The sequence below is a fragment of the Pan troglodytes genome, chromosome X (genome assembly GCF_028858775.2).
Source record: "Pan troglodytes isolate AG18354 chromosome X, NHGRI_mPanTro3-v2.0_pri, whole genome shotgun sequence".
Taxonomy (NCBI): domain Eukaryota; kingdom Metazoa; phylum Chordata; class Mammalia; order Primates; family Hominidae; genus Pan; species Pan troglodytes.
The window spans coordinates 10377119-10398238 of NC_072421.2; the positions used below are offsets into that span (position 1 = coordinate 10377119).

Consider the following 21120-nt stretch of genomic DNA (forward strand, 5'->3'; position numbering starts at 1 on the left):
GCAGGGCCGCGCGGTCCCTCTGCCCCGGGGCAGCGGCCACAGCGGGGGCACCAGGGCCTCCCGCGGCGCTTCCGCTCTCACCTGCGCGGCAGCCCGCGGTGCGCGAGAACAAAGTGTGGGCGCCGGCGGGCTGCGCGCCCCGAGACGGAGGAGGCCGGAGACTCCCGCCACGCCACCCCGCGCCCGCCATCTCACCTGCCGCCTCACCTGCCCGGTCCTGGCCTCCAACCGGCGGGCGGGGGCGCCCAGAGCTTCGAAGCACTGCAGAGCTCTGGCGCGGGAGGAAAGGCCCGACCTGGCGCCGGGGTCTCCGCCCCCGTCCTCGCCCGCGCTGGCTCCGCCGGCCCCGGGGCGCGCGCTCCTCGACCCCGACCCCGAACCCGCTGAACGGCGCGCGCGCCTGAGCGCCCCTCCCGGCCCGCTCCCCTCCACCGGGCGAGAAAACCGGGGCGCGCCCCTCTCCAGCTCTCCCCGGTACGAGCGGCCGCGTGGGCCCCTGAGCGCGCACCTGACCCCGTCCCTCACCCTTCGGGCCGCGGGCTGAACCTCTGGACGCGCTCGCCGTGACCGGCCCCGCGGTACGAGCTCCCGAACGCGCCCGCCCCGCCCCCCGTCGGCCCCGCCCCGCCCCCCGTCGGCCCCGCCCCCTCCCCGCCGGCCCCGGCCCCGGCCCCGCCCCCTCCCCGCCAGCCCTCCGGGCTCCCTCCGCCGCCGGGCCGGCACTTTCTTTCCAAGTTGCGGCGCAAGTTCTGCGGCGCTCGGAGCCTCCCTTGCGATCCCACGGCCGGGACTGCCCGGAGTGCATGGGCGCGGGCCAGGGACGCTGAGCGGTCGCGCCATGGAGGGCGCCGAGCCCCGCGCGCGGCCCGAGCGCCTGGCCGAGGCCGAGACGCGGGCGGCCGACGGCGGGCGCCTGGTGGAGGTGCAGCTGAGCGGCGGCGCCCCGTGGGGCTTCACCCTGAAGGGCGGCCGCGAGCACGGCGAGCCGCTGGTCATCACCAAGGTAAGGCGGCCGCGGGACGCGGGCGCTGACAGCCCGGAGCTGGCCGCGCTGCGGGGCGCGTCGGGGTAGGGGCGCGTCGGGGTAGGGGCGCGGGAGGGGCGGTAGGCTCGCGCCCCCGGGTCTGGCGCGCGCGTCTGCTGGGGTCACCTGCCGGGCCTGGGCGCCGGGACCGGCGTGGGCGTGTGATCCTGGCGGTTCCCCGCGCCTCGCAGAGTTTAAATGGCTCCTGCCCGGAGTCCCTTTCCCCTCCCCCTCCCTCCTCCGGGCAGGGGCCTGGCCGGGTCCTCTGGCACTCCCGGGCCCGCCAGCGGCGGCCTGCACCTGCGGGGCTGCCTGGAGGCCAGGGAAGGAACGTGTCCCCGAGCCGTCCCCACCTATGTTTGCCTCTCTGGGGTCCCTGGTTCGGCACCCCTTGGACCCGTGCCTGTGATCACTACGAAATCCAGAGTAGCAGCTGTCGCCAGCGCAACTTCTCGATTCCCTTCAGCCCATCAATGTTTACTGACTTTCGGCTTCCAGTCCCAGATCCACTGCGCACTGGATACCTGCGCAAACTTAGAGAAACCTGAAAGCCTGCTTCCTAAGAGCAGGACCCGAGTTCTAATAATAATAAAGAAATTCCAGATGTATCTCATCAGGAATGTTGTGTGTGTGTGTGTGTGTGGTTTGCTTTAGAACATTGAATTTTATTGTCTCAAAACAAAATCCATCTGGAAACTTACCAGTTGAACCTGTATGAACTTGTAAAAGCAAACACATAAACAACAGTCCAGTCACCCTGTGTTCTAGTTAAAAGTGTGTAGTGGTCATTTTCTCTGGGAAGGGTTGAGTCGGACCTTTCGTGTGGACGAAGTTCCTTTTAAAATGTAAAGATTCTTGGCGACTAGAAGCGTTTGAAGATAATTTACTGGTTTTCTCGGCTTTCCTGCCTCTCCACAGCAGGAAGAAATTAAGTGATTCCTAACCCGCCGCACTGGTAATCAGTTTGGGAAGTGGGATGGCTTTGTTGTTCAAATAGCAAATGAGACACCAGCGTCTTCCATTCTATATTTTCTGTCGCTTTTATGATTACAAAACTTTGTGGAGGGATTTGGAGAAGCCTTGTTTAGCTTTGCACTAAATTTTTGTTGAACTCAGGAAAGAGGTTGCCATTGTTATAAATTTGACCAATGTGTAATCTTTTATCACACCGGCTTCTTTGGAAACATGGTGGACAGTCATAAAGTGTGTGTACTCTGCCCAGCCAGAACACTCCTCTTTTTCTTTTCTTTTCTTTCTTTTCTTTTCTTTCTTTCTTTCTTCTTCTTCTTCTTTTTTTTTTTTTTTTTTTTTTTTTTTTTTTTTTTTTTTGAGACAGGGTCTTGTTCTGTCAGCCTCCTGAGTAGCTGGGACCACAGATGTGCGCCACCATGCCTGGTTAATTTTTTAAAATTTTTTGTAGAAACGGGGAGTTTCACCATTTTGCCCAGGCTGGTCTCGAACTCCTCTGCCTCCCAAAGTCCTGGCATTACAGGCATGAGCCACTGCGCTTGGCTCAGAATGTGGATTAATCCAAGCTTTGAATCTTCCTCTCCCAAAAGCTACTGAAAAGTCACTGGGGCTCATTAAAAAATAGCTCTTCTAATCGTTTTTTTTTTCCACTTGTAATTAAATAGTTACATATTAGAGCCCTGGAATACTGTACAACTCACTTGCTATTTAGCAGACTCTGATTTGGGGATAGCTTGCATTAAGGTAAGAGCGCACCTTCTCTTTATGATAATGAGGGTATCATTTGAAAGCCTCATGGGAGTGCGTGTAGTAGAACTGGGAGGGGTGTCAAGAACAAGGCTGGTTCGGTCCTGGTCTTCAGATGGAATTTTATCAGCCCATTTTATAGATGAAACAGCTGTGGCCCAGGCAGGGCAAATGGTGTATCCTGAGGTCACAAACTGTTGAGTCCTGGGAAAGGCCCTAAGAATCAGACTCTGGCCCCAGTGTTCAAGCCTGCTGCTCCCCTTCAGTCAGTGCCATCTGCTTGGGTCTGGGATCTCCTGCAATGCCATATTGAATACCTTCGTCACATCGGTTAGGTGAGGGTTTGCCAGCCTTGGCATTGGGGACTTTGTGAGCTGAATCTCTTTGCTGTGGGGCTGCCCTGTGCTTTGGAGGATGCTCAGCAGCCTCCCCAGCCTCTACCTGCTTGATGCTACTGTCACCTCTCTCCAGGTGTGATGACAAAAATGTCTCCAGACATTGCCAAATGTCCTCTGGGGGCAAAATTAGCCTGGTTTTGAATCTCTTTTGTTAGATTAACCATATATCACCTTTGCTCTTAAAGGATTCTTGCTCTTAAAACTTCTGTTTCTTTTTGAAGATACTGGCCTTTAGGGTGGTGTGTTTAGAGGCCCCTGGCATTGCCAGTGTTTGCATGGAGAGCTGTTTTCCTCCCACGCGTTGGCCCTGAGAATAGGCTTTATTTACATAGTCAAACTCAAACAAATACTTGCTTCATCTGCATTTTTTGTAGCTGGAGAAAGGAAATTGAAGCAGGAACTCCCAAGTGCTGTGTTTATGGGCATCCACAGTGGCTGTTCAGAATCAGGACTGACTACTCTCTGGGTCTAGTTTGAAGCTAAAGGGATACCAACTTCAGAGGAGTAGCATTCTTGGAATTTGGGGTGCATGCATGAAGCCCAGCAGAACCTCCGCTGACAGACGGCGACAGGATTCATCACTCCTCAGTACGTTTCTGCTGATTTCTGCCTTGAAATTTTGCTACAGTTGGTGGAAAAAAATGCACTCAAACCCATATTTCCATGCTGTTGTTAGAGAGGGGGCAGGAATAACGTCCATGCTGTAGGAATCTACGTAACGGAAGTAGAGATGGTGGATATATGTGATCCTGGTGGGTTTTTTGCATGTTTCTGTTCCCATCCATTCAACCAGTGGAAGTCTTCAGTGGGGGGAGGGGAGGGGACTGATTTCTAAAATGTCACTAGAGTGGCTTGAATTCCACAAAGCTGTTTGGGGGATTCATGAGGAAGCGTTAAATACACCAGCTGGGTGTCAGCAGCCCCCTGTGGCCTCAGGAATGTTTGTTAAGGGAGGGAAGGAATGAAGCCCCAGCCTCTCCTGTTCACTATTTCTTAGAGTCTGCTCCCTCCCCCAAAAAGAATGCCAGAAGCCTTAGCCCGAAGCTCCAAAGAAGACAGTAACTTGGGCCTGGCCTAGCCCCAAGGGCAGCTCCTTTGGGAACCCATTGATTTTCGGGTTGCCATTGGGCACCAGAGCTGTTGTGTGTGACAAGACTGCTGTGGTCTGGGACGCTTGGAGGTCCCCCCACCTGACTCACCCACCCCAGGGCTTCAGACTCTGAGAACATTTCTCTGGATTGGAGACAGAGCTTTGAAATGTCCTTTCCAGTGTGAATGCCAAAGACGGAATCAGGGCATATTTTGGGGGGCGTGCAGCCAGGTGGCAAGTGTCTTATGTAAAGTGTTAGCTGAGTCCTTGATTGCAGGGGGCACAGGGCTGAGACTGGTGGTTGGTGATGGGCAGGAGTGGAGGCCTCGCGCCTCTGATGTACCGTACTTATTGGTTTGGAAAGGGGGCTCTGCTTTATGGGCCATGCCAAGTCACCTCGTGACCCGAGGACCGGGGAGATCAGAGTGACCACCCTGGTCGGGATCAGTTCTTGTCTCATATGCCATTATATTGGCTCCCAAGAGCCAACCAAGCTCTTTGTGAAATATCAGTAAAGGTTTTGAAAAAGAGGGACCTGATGAATTCAGCAGTGGGTCAGGAGCGGGTGACTCTCAACTTTGTGGCTGCTGGTGGATTTTTGTGCCCAGATGCAGTGTGCGGTCAACATCTGCACGAGGGAGTGCCGCTGCTTCTCCAGGTGTCTGAGAACCAGTGGGTGAGGGCTTGGATCTCCCTTGCCTCTGCCATCTCTAAGTGATGTCCGAGTTGTAAAGCTTTACTCACTTTTTGATGCCAGCTACCATGTTTTCTTCAGCTATTAGGATAAGTGTCATTATAAAGATCCATCTGTATTTAAGAATTAATAGTAAGGTTAAAAACCAAGAGGTGAGCTTTCTTTCCTGTGCTGAAAGACCCTTTCAGTTGGTAGGCCCGCCTTGCCAACTGGCTTTCAAATCTATCTTTAGTACCTTTTCCCAGCCTGTGAATTAATGTGACCCTGCTGAATTCTCATCCTTGTTCTCCAGCGATGTTTTGGGCAAGAGTGTGGAGTCAGGCAGTGAGCCTCAAGTCCTATTCCAGGGTCTGGGAGCTGGAGGCTTTGAGGGTCAGCTCTGGGAGGATTCTTCCTCTCTTAGACAGTAACTCAGCTTGACTCACGCCTATGAATCCAGAGCCTTCTGCGATTATGAGAAGCTGTAAACATAAGCTATGCATCTCACTTCTGTACCAGGATGCGTTCGGTCTTCATGGCTCAGTTATGAGTATTTCTTAACATGTCGTAACATTTATCTTTTGGAAAAAAAAAAAGAAAAGAAAACTAGTTTGCCCAAGAGCTAAAGGTAGAATAGTATGATAATGAAAGGCTCAGAACAAGTAGCAGTTTTCACCTTGTCCTAATGAGCTGGGGGTTTCTTAATCTACCTTTGTAATTCATGGTCAAAAAAACTGGCTTGCCACTTGGGAAGGGCTGGTTTTTCTCTTTGGAAAGCATTTTGGAGTTGTCTGTCCCCTTGCCAGAGTTGTTTTGTATCAGCATGCAAATAAACCTGGATTTGTGGCCAAGTTCTTAAGGGCAGCGGAGAAAAGCTGGGGCTCTGCGGAACTTTTCTTCTTGCACACCGGGTGCAGCGGGAACATTCTACACGATAATGTTAGAATGTAAAAGCTGAATGGACTTTTTATTCAGGTCTTCTTTTACTTTCAAGCACTGTAGTCAGGAGTGGGGCAATTCATGAAGGATAAATTCTGCAGGTTTCTGCAAGCCCTCTTCCTACACATGCAAGCCAAAAACTTTAACCCACATGAAGGATTTTGAAAGAGTTCCGGGTTGCCTGTTGCTCTTTTAGGCCTTTTAAAAAATATCACCAGTGCCAGGTGCGGTGGCTCACGCCTGTAATCCCAGCACTTTGGGAGGCCGAGGCGGGCGAATCACCTGAGGTTGGGAGTTCAGAACCAGCCTGACCAACATGGAGAAACCCTGTCTCTACTAAAAATACAAAAAATTAGCCGGGTGTGGTGGTGCATGCCTGTAATTCCAGCTACTCGGCAGGCTCCCGGGAGGCAGAGGTTGTGGTGAGCTGGAGATCGTACCATTGCCCTGGGCAACAGGAGCAAAACTCCATCGAATAGAATAGAATAGAATAGAATAGAATAGAATAGAATAGAATAGAATAGAATAGAATAGAATAGAATAGAATAGAATAGAATAGAATAGAATAGAATAGAATAGAATAGAATAGAATAGAATAGAATAGAATAGAATAGAATAGAATAGAATAGAATAGAATAGAATAGAATAGAATAGAATAGAATAGAATAGAATAGAATAGAATAGAATAGAATAGAATAGAATAGAATAGAATAGAATAGAATAGAATAGAATAGAATAGAATAGAATAGAATAGAATAGAATAGAATAGAATAGAATAGAATAGAATAGAATAGAATAGAATAGAATAGAATAGAATAGAATAGAATAGAATAGAATAGAATAGAATAGAATAGAATAGAATAGAATAGAATAGAATAGAATAGAATAGAATAGAATAGAATAGAATAGAATAGAATAGAATAGAATAGAATAGAATAGAATAGAATAGAATAGAATAGAATAGAATAGAATAGAATAGAATAGAATAGAATAGAATAGAATAGAATAGAATAGAATAGAATAGAATAGAATAGAATAGAATAGAATAGAATAGAATAGAATAGAATAGAATAGAATAGAATAGAATAGAATAGAATAGAATAGAATAGAATAGAATAGAATAGAATAGAATAGAATAGAATAGAATAGAATAGAATAGAATAGAATAGAATAGAATAGAATAGAATAGAATAGAATAGAATAGAATAGAATAGAATAGAATAGAATAGAATAGAATAGAATAGAATAGAATAGAATAGAATAGAATAGAATAGAATAGAATAGAATAGAATAGAATAGAATAGAATAGAAATCACCAGTATCTGATACAGGGAGGGTGTATTCTGGAGGAATTGTTGTCCTTTACCTTGTGTGATGCAGTATTTGGGCTGTCCTGTAGTAGAGCCAGCCTGTTCCCATTATGGGTGTGAATGTTCCAGCTTCTCTTTGGGGGAACATGTCTTAGAAGGATAATACTATATCATTAAAAAGAAAAAATTGGACAAACCTCATTTGGTTGAACCTCAGAACTAGGATGTTCTGAATTGCAAAGCAAAGGTAACATTTTTTTCCCCAGATAAGGAGCCCCTGGGCTGTTTTTTTGTGTTTTTTTTTTTTGTTGTTGTTTTTTTAAATCCCCAGCGTATTAAGTTGCAGGCAATGAGGGCTGCTTCTCTTGGATGGAAAGGGAAGAAAAACAGCATCTTGGCTTGGCTATGAAGGGCTGGGATTATCTTTCTTTTGGCAAAAGGTGACTTTCAGATCAAAGGCAAATTGTCGAGGTCAACAAGAACCCAGGCAGGGTAGACTCTGTGTCCTTGAAAGGTAACACTTCTTACTCATAGAAGGGAAGGGGCAAGCATGATAGCGTATTTTTTTTTTTTTAAGACAGATTCTTGCTCTGTCTCCCACACTGGAGTGCAGTGGCATGATCTTGGCTCACTGCAGCCTCCGCCTCTGGGGTTCAAGCAATCCTCCCACCTCAGCCTGGGGTTACAGGCGCACACCACCACGCCCCGCTAATTTTTGTATCTTTAGTAGAGACAGGGTTTCACCATGGTAGCCAGGCTGGTCTCTAACTCCTGACCTCAAGTGAACCGCCTGCCTTGGCCTCCCAAAGTGCTGGGATTATAGGCATGAGCCACCGTGACACGCTAGGAGTGTCAGTGTATCTTTTATGAGGTTTTATTTTATCAAAGTGGCTCTTGCACAGTATGAATTATCAAGTAGTTCTTCAAGGGTGCTTATATGCTACTGGTCATTTGGCCTGACTACTGATCACTTCCCCCTCCCTAGAGACAACTATCAAAACGTCTTAGCTGATTTCTTTTGGTATTTCTGTCCATATCCCTAAATGATGGCTTATATTGTATATTGCTGCAACTTTTGTTTATTAGCTTGTTCTTCCCAATGTAGGATATTAGGATGTAGCCTTTTTTCCACTCTTTTTTTTTTTGAAAGTCTCGTCCTGCCACTCAGGCCAGAGTGCAATGGCATGATCTCGGCTCACTGCAACCCCCAACCCTGGGGTTCAAGCGATCCTCCCACCTCACCCTCCCGAGTAGCTGGGATTACAGGCTCGAGCCACCATGCCCAGCTAATTTTTATATTTTTAGTAGAGATGGGGTTTCGCCATGATGGCCAGGCTGGTCTCAAACTCTTGGCCTCAAGTGATCTGTCCGCCTCAGCCTCCCAAAGTGCTGAGATTACAGGCATGAGCCACTGCGCCTGGCCCTTATTTCCACTCTTTTCCAATGCTCACCTACCCTCCCCCAACTACTCAGGCACAATTCTTGGCCCTTCATACCCCTAATGTGATTACATCATAATTTTTTGGTGTGGGGCCATCCTGTGAATTGTAGGATCTTGAGCAACATACCTAGCCTCTTCCTTTCTTTTTTTTTTTTTAGACAGGGTCTTGCTCTCTTGCTCAATCTGGAGTGCAGTGTCATGATCACAGCTCACTGCAGCCTCCATCTCCTGGACTCAAGTGATCCTTCCCCCTCAGCCTCCTGAGTAGCTGTGACTACAGGTGCATGCCACTATGTCCAGCTAATTTTTGTATTTTTTGTAGAGATGGGGTTTCACCGTATTGCTTGGGTTGATCCTGAACTCATGGCCTCAAGTGATCCTCCCACCTTGGCCTCCCAAAATGTTGAGATTACAGGCGTGAGCAACTAAGGCTGGCCTCTTCCCCGCTCTGAGGAGCATGGGGTTAACGATATTCAGTGTTTATTTTGGTTGCTATTGCTATCACTGCTGAGTCTGGGGGTACATACTGTGGAGTCCTGATAAGTTAGCATCAATGAAGAAGGGACCCCAGGGTGGGGGAGAACAATTGTTCTGAGAAACTGCTAACCACAAACAACTCTGTTTGCGTGTAGCTTCTCCAGCATGATCCTATAAAACTTCCCTCCAGCCCCTGCCTCTTTGCAGACAACCCCTTCTCTGCTGTGTTGCCTGTTGCTCCCTTGCAACATACTCTTTCTCTAATAAATTAGTCTTCTCTTCTCTTCTCTTCTTTTCTTTTTTCTGAGATGTAGTTTCGCTCTTGTTGCCCAGGCTGGAGTGCAATGGCGAGATCTCGGCTCACTGCAACCTCCGCCTCCCAGGCTCAAGTGATTCTTCTGCCTCAGCCTCCTGAGTAGCTGGGATTACAGGCGCCTGCCACTACGCCTGGTTAATTTTGTATTTTTAGTAGAGATGGGGTTTCTCCATGTTGGTCAGGCTGGTCTCAAACTCCCGACCTTGGGTGATCTGCCCGCCTTAGCCTCCCAAAGTGCTGGGGATTACAGACATGAGCCACCGCACCCAGCCATAAACTAGTTTTTCTTTAACTGACTACTGTCTCAGTAAATTCTTTTACTGCCCGTGACTCTGGCCCCGGCCAGTGTACCCACAACACAAGTTTCTGCAGTCACTAGGGTTCAGGATAGTTTTCTTTGCTTAATTTTCAGTGCACTTATCCTTGATTCATCCCTCAAACCCTCCCCAGTGATGAAATATCTCTTAATATATTCAGACACACCGGGGGTCATCTTTTGAGATCTTCTCTGTCTGAAAACAGCATGATTTTTATCTTGACAGTAAATTGTTTGGGCGTAGTCCTGAATGGAGACAGTTCTCCCACAGCACTCTGAAGGGGGTGTCCACTCTGCTGTTGTGCAGTATTGCTGGAGGGAGATCAGACGTTTTTGTTTCTTGATCTTTTGTACTAGGTCTACTTTTTCCCTCTCATTTTTCTTTTTCTTTCTTTCTTTTTTTTTTTTGAAGAGACAGGGTCTTGCTGTGTTGCTCTGGCTGGAGAGCAGTGGCTATTCACAGGCACGGTTATAGCCACACTACAGCCTTGAACTCCTGTGCTTAACTGATCCTCCCATCTCAGCCTCCCAAGTAGTTGGGTTTACAGGTGTGTACCACTATGCCCAGCTCTCTTATTTTGCATTTCTTTGTAGTTTTGTTCTTCCTGGAAGATTTTGTTCAACATCATCTTCTAATCTTTCCATTAAGTTTTAAATGTATGTCCTCATTTTTCCCCCAGATTCTAAACTTTTAAAATTTGTTTCTCAAATGTTCCTTTTTCATACCATACTGATCTTGTTTCATGATTCTTCCATATCTGTGACAGTATTAAACTGGTCTCTAAAAATGTCCTCTTTTTGCATAGATTGTTTCTGAGCTCTGCTTTTGTTGTTTGTTTTGGCTGCTTTCTTCCCTGTTAGAGGTTGTCTTCAAATGTCTAGTGCTCCTTGGCCGTCTGCTGGTATTGAAGGTTGGGTTCCCCAAAATGCTGTTTGGACACTCTGTGCATGGGGGTGAGTGATCAGGTGAAGCTGTTTCCCTGGGTATTCCTCTAAGGCTGTATCTTTCTCTTTTTTTTTTTTTTCTGGAGGGGCAGGGAGGCGGCCATGTTTTTGTCAGATACTTTTTTTCTACTTAATAAACTTCTGGTGTAGTGCAGGTTGAAAAGTAATGGGAAGTCTGCCAGTTGAGGGGATCTCTGCTTTGCTCAGCTGGGCGAGGGTGATCATCTCTGCCCCCCAGCTCTGGCTGTAGTGGTTCCAGTTTGGAGGGAAGGTTACCACTAGGCAGAGGAGGCAGTGCTTGCTTGCTTGCATCCGGAGCTGGATCTTGCTCTCAGTTCCTAACCATTTCTAATCGGTAATCCTCTGTCTGTGCAACTAGAATCATTCCTATTTTATTGTGGTGTCATGGGGATTAAATGAGGCAACACGTAAAGCTATCTCTAGTAAATTCAAATTCCCCCTCACTTCTCTTCCTCACTTTCCCTACTCAATCCTGATTCATTAAGAATTTGGAACTTTGGGAGGCCGAGGTGGGAGGATTGCTTGAGCCCAGGAAGTCAAGACAAGCATGGGCAACAAAATGAGACCCCATCTCTACAACAAATACAAAAGTTAGCCAGGCAAGGTGGTATGTACCTCTAGTCCCAGCTACTTGGGAGGCTGAGGTGGGAGGATCGCTTTGAGCCAAGGAGGTTGAGGGTGCAGTGAGCCAAGATCACACCACTGCACTCCAGCCTGGGCGACAGAGTGAGACTCTGTCTCAAAAACAAAAAATAAATAAAAAATAAAAATAAAATAAAAGATACATCTAATGTCCAGCATCATTTCCTATGTTATTTGTAGCCCACCAGAAGTGATTCTTTCCTCTCCTCTACCAAAAAACTTTTTTCCAGAATAATAGTGTTTCTTATTTTTATAATATTAATAAAGGGAGTAGCTCTTTCAGATCAATGTGATATTCAGAGTAGGGTTTTTATTTGTTTTTTTGTTTGTTTTGATATGGGGTCTCGTTCTGTCATTCAGGCTGGAGTGCGGTGGTGTGATCACGGTTCACTGCAACCTCAGTCACCTGGGCTCAAGCAGTCTTCCCACCTCAGCCCCCCAGGTATTAGGACTACAGGCACATGCCGCCTCACCTGGCTAATTTTTTGTATTTTCTGTAGAGGTAGGGTTTCGCCATATTGCCCAGGGTGGTCTCGAACTCTTGGGCTCAAGTGATCTACCCACCATGGCTACCCAAAGTGCTGAGATTACTGATGTGAGCCACTGTTCCTGGGCCAGAGTAGGGTGTTAAAAAAGTAGTTTTGGGAAGTGGCAATAGTGGGAAAGATGAAGATTCAGTATCCCTGTGACAAGACTCTATTTCTTCACTCTTTCAATCTTTGGAGTAGAAAATCTGTTAGGGTTTAGAGTGGGACCCACAAGTGTGGCAGAAATGCTGCCTGCCCGAGTCCTTGTTGCCTCCTCCTCTCTGACACTGTTGGGCCACATTTCCCAGCCTCCCTAGCAGTTAGCTGTGGCCTCGTGACACTTCTACCCTGGGGAGTGCAGCTGCAGCCATGCCTGCCATTTTACTTTTCCCCTTCTGGCTGCCTGGAATGAAGATGGCCGCAGGGCAGAGTTCATCAGCTTGGATCCCTGAATGACTGCAGAGGTGGCTGCCCATGCTATGGTCACCATCCATGGTGAGCAAGAAGTAAGCCTCTGCTGTGTTTGGGCCATTCATTGTATGTTTTTTGGATTACTTGCTGTAACAGACTATTCTCACAAATGAAATGCTGGGAGAAATCAGAAGTTTTCCTTCTAGCAAATATACCCAGCTTTAAGAGGTGGAATATACGGTGCTTCTTTTACACCCATGCTGGAAGGAGTGCGGAAAGCATCACTGTGGGTGTCCAATTAGCATGAAGCCTATTCCCTGCACACTTATTATATAAAATGAGACCTCCACGCCCATTGGCTTCTTTCCACCTCCTTACCCTTTTCTCTCAGCTGGTAATTTATTCACCCCCACCCCCCACTTGCTCTTCCTTCTCCTCCCCGGGGATGATTTCCTGGGAGCCCTGGAGCATTGGGGCAGGAGGCCGGGAGAATGCCCAGTCTAGATAATTAGTCCTAGGTGGGGCCGGCCGGAGGCACAGGGGGTGGGGTGGGTGGCCAGCTGCTGTTAGGATGATTTCAGGGATTGGACCTTCCTCCTGGTGGTGGTGTCCTTTCTTTAACTGCCTTGGTTAAAATGCACATGTTGCCTGGGAGGGCTACACATTGTCATCATTAACAGAACTGCCTTCATCAGATTAATTAATTATAGTCCTGTATGGCAGACTTTTTTGCCCCTGGTAGTAGCACCCAGACACATGAATTAGACCAGCAAAGAGAGGAGAGATAAAGTTGAAAGCCAGATGAAAGCCAAGTAAAACTGGCCTCGGGAGGAAGGTGGAGCTGGCGGAGTGGGAGTGCTGAGGAAAGACCTTGTCTGTTCAGGTACTGGCCGCCTACAAAGAGGAGTTAGGACAGCCTGTGGAGGAAGGTGGTAGGGAGAGCAGGGGCCCAAGTCCAGCTGAAAACCCTCCCTGGACTTGCAAAAGAGGTGATTCTTTACCTATGGCTTGCAGATTCTGAAGCTGACGAAATTCCACATCTATTGGTGTTAATTGTGCATCTGTTTGCAAATTTGTAAACATGGTGATATTTATCTCTGCTAATTGTATAATGCTTTGTACAGTGTCTTTTTTCTTGTTGCACAATTAAAATGAAAAAAATTGAAAATAAAGGAAAAGATTGATCCATAGCCCAAAACATGTAATAATCTTATTTCTGAAAGTACAGCTGTATTGATTTTTCCCCATCTCTGTGGAATTCTTTGCTTTGAACCTCGTAGATCTAATTTTTAATTGCTTGAAAACCCTTAAGAATTACATTGTCAACAATCTTTGGAATCAGATGAAAGGCGTTTAATTTTGTGTATGCCACTTGACGTTTTAAGAAATGGTATGTTTTGTTGTGGAATATATTGAGTTTTATAATTTAGGTTTTTCTAGACAGGCATATTTTTAAAAACCCTAATTTCTGGAAAACGGAGTGTACTTTATGTTGGTCAAATATGTCAGTCTTTCAAACAACTATGCTTTTTTGTATGTGCAGCTTTTCTTAACATTTTCATTATGTTTAGATGCCCTGAATCTTGAATTAAAGTTTGGAAAGAAAACATCTGGACTTGAAAAGATAGGCCTGCTGCTGCTTCAATCATATTTATTTTGTGTTGATTTAACGACAGAGCTCTCACACGCTGATGCCATTAGGGTTTGGGACGGAGCCATTTCCACTCCCCCTCCTCATTTTTAGTGGCTGGTGTTTTGGGGACAAGTAATTAAAACTTGTACCACTATTCATGGTTGTGAAATCTCAACACAAAGGTAAAGTTCACATTCTCGGCTGGTTCCTGAGGATGCACCTCCTTGTACCCTGAGGCAGGAACTTGTTTGCCTTTACCGAGAGTTTAATTCTTTTTTTTTTTTTTTTGAGATGGAGTCTGGCTCTGTCACTCAGGCTGGAGTGCTGTGGCATGATCTTGGCTCACTGCAACCTTTGCCTCCCCGGTTCAAGCAATTTTCGTGTCTTAACCTCCTGAGTAGCTGGGATTACAGGTGTGCCACCGTGCCCGGCTAATTTTTGTATTTTTAGTGGAGATGGGGTTCGCCATGTTGGCCAGGCTGGTCTCGAACTCCTGACCTCAGGTGATCTGCCTGCCTCAGCCTCCCAAAGTGCTGGGATTACAGGTGTGAGCCACCACGCCTGGCCTGAGAGTTTAATTTTTAATTCTTAAATTACCCATTAATTAATTACCATTAATTAAGAATTTTTAATTTTTAAATTACCCATGTTGTAATTGCTTCACTGAAAAAAATGTTCAATTCCTATGAAAACCCTTTATTTCCCCTTCTTTCTATTTTTACAGTGGCTTACACTGGTTCTTTTCCTTTGCCATCTACTAGAAGGTTGGATTTCTTGAAGGTCCTTTTATCTGTCCTCTCTCTCTCATCTAGGTGGTCTCATGTGCTTCCTCGAGATAACGTGCATCTGTTTGCAAATTTGTAAACATGGTGATATATGGTGCCTATAGACAACGCTCATATCTATATGTGCAGCCTCAACTTCTCTTCTTTTTTTAATTTTCAATGACCATTTTACCAAATCAACTTTTCGTCTGAACTCTGAGATGGCCCTTGTGTGTTGCTGAGGCCCTTTAAACTCAGCACAATCCAAATGGGAATCATTCATCTTCCTTTACCTTCTCTAATTCTGAATTTCTAATCTCGATCATCAGTTTATCCCCAAATCTAGAAGTCATCCCTGATGCCTTCCTCCCCTTAACCTCCCACAGCCAGTTGATCACCAATCCTTTGGAGCCTAAATACGGGGTGTGCATTGCTTTCTTCTCATGCCCAGCATCACTGCCTCCAGTGGTTTGCTCCAGTGACTGCCTGGGCAATCACAGTAGTCTGTAACATGCATACTGCTGCTCACCTCTTCACATGACAGACTCTTGAGACCTCCAGTAGTCGGTGTGCCAAAACAGTGGTCTACTTCTCATGCTCTTGCTGGAAAAGCCTCAGTAATTCCTCATGGGACACCTTAGCTAGGTATAGAAGGCTTATTTATTTTATGTATTATTATTATTATTATTTCAGATGGAGTCATGCTCTGTCACCCAGGCTGGGGTGCAGTGGCGTGATCTTGACTCACTGCAACCTCCGCTTCCCAGGTTCAAGTGATTCTCTTGCCTCAGCCTCCCAAGTAGCTGGGATTACAGGCACCTGCCACCATGCCTGGCAAATTTTTGTATTTTTAGTAGAGATGGGGTTTCACCATGTTGGCCAGGCTGGTCTTGAACTCCTGACCTCAAGTGATCCACCCGCCTCAGCCTCCCAAAGTGCTGAGATTACAGGCGTGAGCCACCATGTCTGTCCACTTTATTTTTATTTTATAGAGATGGGGTTCTCATCTCTGTCACCCACTGGAGTGGGTGGTATGCAGTGGTGTAATGATAAATCACTGTAACCTCAAGCTCCTGAGCGCAAGTGATTCTACCCCCAACCCTTGCCTCAGCCTCCCAGATAGCTGGGACTACAGGCATGCGGCACCATGCTCAGTTAATTATTTTTATTTTTTGTAGATACAGAGTCTCACTGTGTTGCCCAGGCTGGTCTTGAACTCTGGCCTCAAGCAATCCTCCCACCTTAGTAGGCTTTCTATGTTTTTATCTCCTGCCTATTTTCCACCCTCATTTGCCAGTAACTCTTCATGTAACACTGTATTAGTCTATTCTCACGCTGCCAGACATACCCGAGACTGGGTAATTTATAAAGGAAAGAGGTTTAATGGACTCACAGTTCCATGTGGCTGGGGAGGCCTCACCATCATGAGAGAAGAACAAGGAAGAGCGGAAGGATGTCTTACATGGCGGCAGGCAAGAGAGAATGAGAGCCATGTGAAAAGGAAAACTCCTTATAAAACCATCAGATCTCATGAGACTTATTCACTACCATGAGAACAGTATGGGGGAAACTGCCCCCATGATTCAATTATCTCCCACCAGGTCCCTCCCATAACATATGGGAATTATGGGAGCTATAATTGAAGATGAGATTTGGGTGGGGACACAACCAAACCGTATCCAACACTTTAGCTGAGTATGAAAAGTTCTTCATGCTTTAGCATCTGTCTTTTCCCTGGCCTCATCTTCTGCTGTTACCCACCTTGATCCTTCAGTCCTGCATTGTCTAATATGGTGGCCATTTGTCATATGTGACTGTTGAACAGTTGAAATGTAGCTGGTTCAAATTGAGATATACTGTAAATTAAAATATACACTGGATTTTAGACTTAGTCTGAAACACAAAAGATGTAAAATATTTTAATCATAATTTATTATGTTGGAATTATAATATTTTGACTACATTGGGTTAAGTAACTCAAGTATATTATTAAAATTAACCTGGCCAGGCATGGTGGCTCGTGCATGTAATCCTAGCACTTGGGAGGCCAAGGTGGGCCAATCGCTTGAGCCCAGGAATTCGAGACCAGGCTGGGCAACATGGTGAAACCCCATCTCTACAAAAAAATACAAAAAATTAGCCAGGCGTGGTGACTGGCACCTGTAGTCCAAGCTGCTTGAGAGGCTGAGGTGGGAGGATCACCTGAGCCCAGGAGGTTGAGGCTGCGGTGAGCTGTGATTGTGCCACTACATGCCAGCCTGGGTGACAGAGTAAGAAAGACCCTGTCTCAAAAAATAAAAATAAAAATAAAAATAATTTGACATATTCCTTTTTACTCTTTGAAATGTAGCTCCTAACCAATTTGAAGGTAGATGTGTGGTGCTCTTAGTCTGTTGGACAGCTCCGCTTTAGCCTTTTTTTTTTTTTCTTTTTTTAAAAGAGATGGGGTCTTAAGCTATGTTGCCCAGGCTGGACTTGAGCTCCTGGGTTCAAGTGATCTTCCCACCTCGGCCTCCTGATGCCATTGGCACTACAGTCGTGCCTCACCATGCCCAGCTCGCTGCAGACTCTTGTTAGGCAAAGTGTGGTTTTTAGGTCAGCATATCCGCATCACCTGGGAGCTCGTTAGAACTGCAGAATCTCAGCCCCTGCCCCATACCTGCTGAATCAGAACCCATATTTTAACAACGTGATTCAGTCACATGGTAAAAAGTTTGCTGAGTGCTGCTTTAGAGAATGATTTGCTGGTCTCCCAGCATCCTCTGTTATTTGAGGCTTTGCAGAGGTTCTGAGACATTCACAGTTTTGTGGAAGGCTTTGCTCAGAATACATCACCCAGGCGAAGTGGCCCTAACTGTCCATCCCCAGTCATGTGGAATGCCCTCGGTGGCCCTCTGTAATCATTGGTCTTGCAGCATCCTCAAGCCTACTTGACCCGGGAGGTCCCTGAGAGTGGGGACTGGCTCTGTTTCATTGCTGGTATCGCAGGCATATTGCCTGGCATGTAATAGATCCTCAAATATTAAAGTCCTTTAAACACAGCTTACACGTAGCCTTGAGATGGGATGAACGACTGCACATTGTTACACTGTTCTGAGCACCGTTAGGTTCTTTGTCCCCTTCCTTTTTATGAGGACCATCTAAGACAAGGTAACTTGGGCTGAGAGTGATCTGTCTGGGTCATGCAGGTCGTACATGGAGTCAGGATCTCTGAAGTCTCCATCTGGGTGACATCACAGCTGCAGATTTCTTTTCTTTTTTTTTTTTTTTTTTAAATGAAACAGCATCTTGCTGTGTCACCCAGGCTGGAGTGCAGTGGCGTGATCACAGTTCCCTGCAGCCTTGACCTCCTGGGCTCAAGCAATCCTCCTGCCTTAGCCCCCTGAGTAGCTGGGACCACAGGCACACACCACCCCAACTTCTGACTTGGTTTTTTGTTTTTTTTTTTTTGTGGAGATGGGGGTCTTACTATGTTGCCCAGGTTGGTCTTGAACTCCTGAGCTCAAGCAGTCCTCCTGCCTCAGCCTCCCAAAATGCTGGGATTACAGTTGGGAGCCACCACCCCTGGTAGCATCCCAGCTCTTTCTCCCTCTTTACCTCCTTGCTAAACAAGACACTCAAGCCTATCTTACTGTGTAAGCCACATGAGCCATACAAAGACTTCTTAAAAATAATTTTTAAAAAATTTGTAGGCTGAAAAGATTTTAGATTTTTTTTTCTAAAACAGAAATGCACACAGCAGCCTTGCTTTGCGGTAACCCTTGGTTCCATGGGTATGGGACTGGCTCAGGTGCCAGAGGCTGGGTGGAGAGGCAGGCCTCCATGCTGTCTCTTTGGTGCCTTCCCCCAGGACTCCAGAGAAGGGTGCCCGGCGCTTTTCCCACCCGATGGTGCTCCGTGCCTCCTGTCAGGAAGAAAGCAGAACTGACTGCCACCCACTCCCAGATTCAGGAGCCTCTCCTGTCTTCCTGGGAAGGTGGTTTTGATGAGGTACTGATGAACTTGGGCCTGGTTTTTACAAAATGAGCATAGCCATCAGTTGTGACATTGCACACAGCCAACTCTTAGGAGGGGCCGCCATCACAGACCACCTCCGGACACAGAAGTCAGGATTTTAGGGTTTTCTCCTGTGCATGCAGTATACTCCATGGGCATACAAGGGAAAAGCAGTGCTGGTGAGAATCTGCCAGCACTGTTGGGCAGCACGGGTTCTCGACAGGTGTTGTTTTATGTGCGTGTGGTGGATATAAGGACCACCAACCAGTCTCGATAACAAATCTAGCCGTTTAAACATCCACAGACATTTTAACGGTCCTAATCTATGGTCACTCACAGTGTCTGGCCTTGGGAAGATGGACTGGGTGGGTTGAGGAAGGCCCACTGGGTTAACTAGATCGTGCCCGGGTTGGGAGGATGGCACGTTAAATTCTGTGGTGTCTGATGTCTCTTTCTGTTAGCTCCCCGTCTTCCTTTGACAGCTCCCCAGTGGACGAGGTCTTTGGAGAGGTGGAGGCTGAAGGAGCATGTTTCATGGTGCAGCAGGAGGTGGTGTGTGACTTAACACTCCTTCCCAGGACTCTGAGTCTCAAGCAGGGCAAGGGCTGGGTGCAGTCAGCTCTGTGGCCTGCTGTGGCTGATGGGCTGGGGCCCAGAGACAACAGCTTGGATGCAACGGTCTACAAGCCCAGCCTCCCCAGGCTCCTTGTCTCTGGCTCATTTCTGACCCTTTACCTAAGACTTTCAACAATCCTTACATTCCCGGTAGCATCTTAGTGAATCACCCTTTCGCTTAGATATAGGAATTCATTTCCGTTGCTTGCAACCAAGAAAACCATAGCCTGAAACAGCCTAGTAGGAAGCCTGCAGACCTGAGATCAGTGGGACCTTACCACTTTGTTGTTTGTGGCCCTCTGGAAACGTGCCATCTGACCCACTGCAAGGAAGAGTCTCTGCTTCAGAAGGTCAGAGGAGCGGCATCCTGAGACTGGCTGTGGTGAGCTGGTGGGTTCAGCTGTCTCCTGCACACTGACCTGGGTGGCTGTCCCCAGACCTCTGAAAATTGGGAGGAACCAGGCTTTCCTTTTACTTACCCTCACCAGCACTGCCCAGTCTGGAGCCCTGGAGGGTGGAACGTTGTAGGAATGACTCCTGGGCTCTGTAGAACCCCTACTGTATGCCAGCAGCTTTGCATTATGCCGTGAGTTCCTGGGCTCTGGGAACTGCTGTTGTCCCGTGTCACCAAGTCACATGGCATTGGAGTGGTGCAGTCAGAATCCACATAGCGGCCAGGCACAGTGGCTCATATCTGTAATCCCAGCACTTTGGGAGGCTGAGGTGGGTGGATCATTTGAGGTCAGGAGTTCGAGACGAGCTTGCTTGGCCAACATGGTGAGACCCTCATGTCTACTAAAAAAAAAAAATACAAAAGTTAGCCAGGAGTGGTGGTGTGTGCCTGTAATCTCACTCGGGAGGCTGAAGTAGAAGAATTGCTTGAACCTGGGAGATGGAGGTTGCAGTGAGCCGAGATCGCACCAATGCGCTCCAGCCTGGGCGACAGAGCGAGACTCTGTCTCAAAAAATAAAAAATAAAAAAATAAAAGAATCCAAGTAGCATCTGCCAAATCTCCACTGTGCTCCAGGCACTGTTGAACTTTATGTGAACTTCACAGTGGTTCTGTAGGGTAGGTTTATACAGTTGTTATTGGTGCTATGAATGGAATGTTTCTGTCCCCCCAAAATTCCGGTGTTGAAATCCTAACCCACAAGGTGATGGTATTAGGAGGTGGGGGCCGGGTGTGGTGGCTCACGCCTGTAATCCCACTTTGTGGGGCTGAGGTGGGCAGATCACTTGAGGTCAGGAGTTTGAGACCAGCCTGGCCAACATGGTGAAACCCTGTCTCTACTAAAGATTAAAAAATTAGCCGGGCATGGTGGCAAGTGCCTGTGATCCCAGCTGCTCGGGAGGCTGAGGCAGAATGTGGGGCTGAGACTGGAGTTGGGCCTTCTATAGCGGAGGGAAGTCAGGGATGGAGGCCAAGATGGGCTGATTTTCCTGCTGCTGCTAAAAGGAAACCAATTAATGGGAGAAGACTTGAGTTGGGACTTAAGGAGAGTATCTGTTGTGGTTCTCAGGAGTTGGAGTGGAATCGCTTGAACCTGGGAGGCGGAGGTTGCAGTGAGCTGAGATCGCGCCGTTGCACTCCAGCCTGGGTGACAGAGTGAAACTGTGTCTCAAAAAAAACAAAAACAAAAACAAGAGGTGGGGTTTTTGGGAGGTGATTAGGAATGGGGTCAGTGCCCTTATAAAAGAGACTCAGGTAGTTCTTCCTCCCTTCCATCCTGTGAGGACACAGTGAGAAGGCGCCTCCTGCAAACCAGGAAGTAGGTCCACAGCAGACACTGAATCCGCCATGTCTTGACCTTGGACTCCCAGCCTCCAGAGCTATGAGCAATACATTTCTGCTGTTTTTGAGCCTC

At 47.3% G+C, this 21120-nt stretch overlaps 1 protein-coding gene across 2 annotated transcripts in view; it reads left to right on the forward strand.

The window, feature by feature from the left end:
* The first annotated feature begins 706 nt into the window (after positions 1-706).
* The window catches only part of SHROOM2 (shroom family member 2), a 162746-nt gene continuing 142332 nt past the window's right edge, over positions 707-21120 (forward strand). The window contains exon 1 of one of the 2 annotated variants that reach the window (XM_016942807.3): positions 707-1003. In XM_016942807.3, the coding sequence (XP_016798296.2) occupies positions 839-1003 (165 nt within the window). In that variant the 5' untranslated portion in view covers positions 707-838. The remainder of the gene's footprint in view (positions 1004-21120) is intronic. The other variant, XM_016942806.3, reaches the window with a different exon arrangement.